Raw genomic sequence first — 4,890 nt, 5'->3', positions numbered from 1 at the left:
CCTCAATTATAATCAAAATGACAAACGGTTGGTAAATAATGCTGAGAATAAAAAATTAATACATGGCACCTTTACAGGTCCAAGACATTCACTGACACCATATATTATAACGCTGTGATGCTCCTGTCTTAGTTTACTGTTTGGTGTGTAACACACGCTGAGTTCGGCCTTCACTTGTAATATATTTAAGCCAAGATCAATTATTTTGTTATTGGGGCATTATGAAAAAGTGCCTGAACAAAGAAGAATTTAAGACATGTTTATTGTTTTTTCCTAACTTCAGCATTTTAGTGTGATTGGGTTGACAGCCATACACTTCCCATAATTCATATTAAAGCTCATTTGAATTAAAGTGCAGCAGTAATAATATTTCTATGAAGATTGGGAGGGGTGTGGTGGTGTACAAGAGGGAGAATAGGGTTCAAATGAACAATAGTTCATAATAAAAAATAGCAAACAAGTAGCAAATATTTCTCTGATGATTTTATAACGTTTATTGCATTTAATCACCATTTTACGGTATTTTCTTTTCCGGTGAAATAGTTTGTATAATTTAGACATGCAATAACTTTCCACAGGTTCACTTTTGTATCTTATATTTTCCTGACAAATCATGTGAAGTCTTGGGAGTTTTTTTCTAAATCCTTCTCGATAACAAAAACATAATAATAATATCCACACGCTTAATAAATATACTTTGCGCCCTCACCGTTGTCCTCTCTACACATCTATACACCGGTCACATACATCTCTCCACCAGCAGCGGGCTTCTTTTACTCTCTCTCTCTCTCTCTCTCTCTGTCTCGCTCTCTCTCTCTCTCTTTCAACGGCAACATCAAATCAATAGTAAAGACACTTTACCAGAGATAAACTGGGCTGCATTTGTCACATGAAAACTGACATCTCGGTCATCCACATGCGCCGGTAAAACACGGAGAGAACCGCGCAAAAAAAAAAAAGAGAAGAAAAAGAAAAACAACAACACAGATCTGCCGGTAACTTTGTGAGTACAACTTTTTGGAGTCAACAGCGATAAAGAGAGTGAGGGGGCGGAACCCTGCTGAGCCCCTGCGCTGAACGACAGCCAATCGCTTCGTTCTCCTAACTGCCAGTCACCAAAATCCGTCCAATACCCGCGGTGCCATTTCTAAACTGTATTCCCCACTGTGTCCTCCAACTGTTGTATGTTCTGCCAATCGCTTGAGGACAGAGTGGGAAAAGGGAGCAAGCAGAGTTAGAAGCCGGACAAAAGAACTTATAGAGCCCCTTATATACATATTTCCTAATGTTTTAGAGAGCGTGGCGGGGTGAGAAACAATCGCGGTGAGCGCGGATGGACTTGTCAGTGTAGTTATGGAGCCCCCTTTAAGCAAGAGGAATCCGGCGTTAAGATTAGCGGATTTGGCAGCGACTCAACCCCTTCCTCATCAGAATATGACAGGCTTCCCGGGGCTAGGGGGGCATCACCCTCTCTCCCACCATGCCCACCTCCACCCTGGGGAGCTGGGCAACGACCCCGGAGTGGCACTCACTCCATTTGGACCAGAGCACATGGCACAGACAAACGCTCTCAAACTTAGCCCGTCTCAGCACATTCAGAGCCACCACGAAGCCCAGACCGCGGCGTCCTTCACTTCTGCCCAGACCACAGTCGGTTTCCCCGTGGCTCACCCCCACTCAGGCTACTCAAGCAGCAGGGACTTCATCCTCAGGAGAGAACTCTCAGCCTCTGCTATGCATGCACTTGGCGACCAGCATAGTTCCGCCTCCTCCCCTCATCACCATGGCATGTTCATCTCCCCAACAGGTGCTTACGGGCACGCGGAGAGCGGGGCCCATTCCCTCTTCACTGGACTCCACGACCAGGCGTCCCCAGGTGCCCACCACCACCACCACCACCATGCCCTCAACGGGCAGATGCGCCTGGGTATACCGGGGGACATCTACGGCAGGCCGGAGCACTTCGGGCACAGGCCGGAGCACTATGGACCGTCTTCCCTCCATAGCTACAACTCCATGAACCTCAATGTGAACATCGCGTCTGCTCCTCACGGAGCGGCAGGGGCGTTTTTGAGGTACATGCGGCAGCCCATCAAGCAGGAGCTGATCTGCAAGTGGATCGACCAGGACCAGAGTCAGAAGAAGCCCTGCTCGAAGACTTACAGCACCATGCACGAGCTGGTCAACCACGTCACGGTGGAACACGTCGGGGGACCGGAGCAGAGCTCCCACGTCTGCTTCTGGGAGGAATGTCCGCGGGAAGGGAAGGCTTTCAAGGCGAAGTACAAACTGATAAATCACATCCGAGTTCACACCGGGGAGAAGCCCTTCCCGTGTCCTTTCCCGGGCTGTGGGAAAGTGTTCGCGCGATCGGAGAATTTAAAGATTCACAAGAGGACGCACACAGGTCAGTACTTCTACATTGTGTCATCTGGGTGGCGGATGGTAATCATCGATCATTAGAATCTACCGTGGTGTTGGTCTTCATATCTTAAACGGACGGTGAGTGGGACTGTGCGTAAACGCGCACACAAGCGGGGGAAAAGTTGTATTCAGTGACGCCTTCGCACCATCAGTTTTTAATGTCCTATCTTTAAATGTAAACTTTTGTACTACTCGACCAGACGCCGGTGGTAGGCGTGAGGAGGATTACGGGCATATGATTTGTAAAACGTGCTTACGTACGTGCACGACAGAACTGGAACAAGCGTAAATGTAATTATCCTGGGACAGTTACGCCAGTTTATATAGCGACGAGTGTGTGTGTGTGTGTGTGTGTGTGTGTGTGTGTGTGTGTGTGTGCACGGTATGCGATACCTACATATTAAGATATTTATTTAGTTGTATGCATCTGAGTTACTGTGAGTATGTGCTATAGGCTACAGACGCTGCACTCAAGAACAACTGCCAAAAACAAGTGCGTCGAGGTGGATTGTTGGCCAGAGTTACAGTGCCTAAAAGTTTAAGACAGCGAGTAAAGGCACGCTTGCTTTCTACAACATTCGAACCTCACGAAATGCTCTTTTTGAGAGTTGTTGTTGTTTTTGTCGTCGTCATTACACAGGTAGAGGTCGTGTTTTAGCCAATGTGGCTCTATTTTTTTGGCCTCACACCCACCAACGACAAGCCTCCACACCTCACAGAACGATGCAAAATCCCCAGGGAAATACAGGAGTCATCTACCAAAAAGATAGAAGTCACGAGGAAGTCAGAGCTACACCTTCTTACCGCGTGTCATTTTAAGAACGTACACTGCCCTCCAACATAATAAACTAATAAAAGAAAAGAGAAATGCATGTTTCCCATTTGAGAGTGACAGTATGTGTGTGTGTGTGTGTGTGTGTGTGTGTGTGTGTGTGTGTGTGTGTGTGTGTGTGTGTGTGTGTCGAGTTGCGACCAGAGTCCATCACGGTATACATAAACGGCTCCTGGTGGTCTCCTGAGTGTCTCCCCATCCCCCCCCCCCTCCCCACATACACACACACATGCATGTAACCAGAAGGCCTAAAGGCATGTTACACGTGTTCACACTGGAAAATGCTTTGGAACAAGTGGGTGTGCAGCAGCAGTGGTGGTGGCTGCTGCTGCAGCATCAGACCCCCCCCCCCTCCAGTGGAGCAGAAATCCCCCTGCATGTTTGGATTTAATTAAGGTGGTATATGGCGAAATTAATTTGCAGCTCTAACCTTTGTGAGAAAATGTTTTTACCCCCCCCCCCCCCCCCCCCCCCCCCCCCCCCAGGAGAGAAACCCTTCAAGTGCGAGTTCGACGGATGCGACAGAAAATTCGCCAACAGCAGTGACCGGAAGAAGCACTCCCACGTCCACACCAGCGACAAGCCGTACTACTGCAAGGTCCGCGGCTGCGACAAGTCCTACACGCACCCGAGCTCGCTGCGGAAGCACATGAAGGTGCATTGCAAGTCCCCGCCGCCCCCCACCACCACTAACAACAACAACACCACCAACGTCCCCTACATATCCTCCACGAACCCGCTCGGGGACCCTCTGTCTCCCAACTCTGAGCCGCACAGAAACCGAGCCTCCGTGAACCTCTCCCCTCAGGTCACCAACCTCAACGAGTGGTACGTGTGCCAGGGGAGCGGCGGACCCCACCACCTCCACACCCCCTCCAGCGACGTGCCAACGTCGGACGAGGACGAGGACTCTTTCAGAAATTCAGACCCGAGGACAATGCTCTGATGCCCCCCCCCCCTTTTTTTTTGACCACGTGACTGTCAGACATTTCATCTATGTGACCCGTTACAGTGTGTAGATCCACGTCGGGATATTGATCACGTTACTCAACCACGCAGATAATTCACTATTATCTGTCTAACTACACAAGAGAGAATATCTCCCGAGGTGACCCCTGACCTTTCCTGAAATGTAGATCAAAGCTGTCAAAATAAAACAACTGCCATTAGAACTGAAATTTAGTCTTATTTTGAAAGGACCAACAACTTTAAAGTGAGCCAATTTCTGAATAGAACTTTCCAGCAATTATTATTATTATTATTATTATTATTACAAGAGCAATATGCAGGGTTTAATCAACTGTGTGGCTTAAGACTCAACTGGTGTGCTGAAATGCCATGTTTCACGTGACCTCCCATCACCCCCCCAAGCAGTTTAATAACTCGCCTGCTATCAATCATTGTCATATTCCAGACGTTTAAGGAAAACAAATGGTACTGTAGCCTGGCAACACAGCAAATGTTGATGGACACAATTTAGAAGATGAGGTTGTTTTTTTTATTCCATGTGATTTTTTTAAGATGTGATACAAACGATATCAAACCAATAAGGACAAGAAAAAAAGAGGAGGCAAACATCTGAGTGTCTTAAGGGGTTCTTATTTACCTTTTCAGATTTATACAATACATGTGTT

The 4,890-nt window shown here is 47.6% G+C and overlaps 1 protein-coding gene across 1 annotated transcript; it reads left to right on the top strand.

The window, feature by feature from the left end:
* Positions 1-1,332: 1,332 nt before the first annotated feature.
* Positions 1,333-4,202, top strand: zic5 (zic family member 5 (odd-paired homolog, Drosophila); the record flags this gene model as incomplete). Its single annotated transcript, XM_079169807.1, has 2 exons — positions 1,333-2,407; positions 3,742-4,202. Exons 1-2 carry the CDS (start codon positions 1,354-1,356, stop codon positions 4,200-4,202), a joined length of 1,515 nt encoding a protein of 504 aa, XP_079025933.1. The 5' UTR covers positions 1,333-1,353.
* Positions 4,203-4,890: the final 688 nt, after the last annotated feature.

Source organism: Pholis gunnellus (assembly GCF_910591455.1).
Source record: "Pholis gunnellus genome assembly, chromosome: 12".
NCBI lineage: Eukaryota > Metazoa > Chordata > Actinopteri > Perciformes > Pholidae > Pholis > Pholis gunnellus.
The sequence above is the reverse complement of the archived record's forward strand: the minus strand, read 5'-3'. Positions and strand labels throughout refer to the sequence as shown.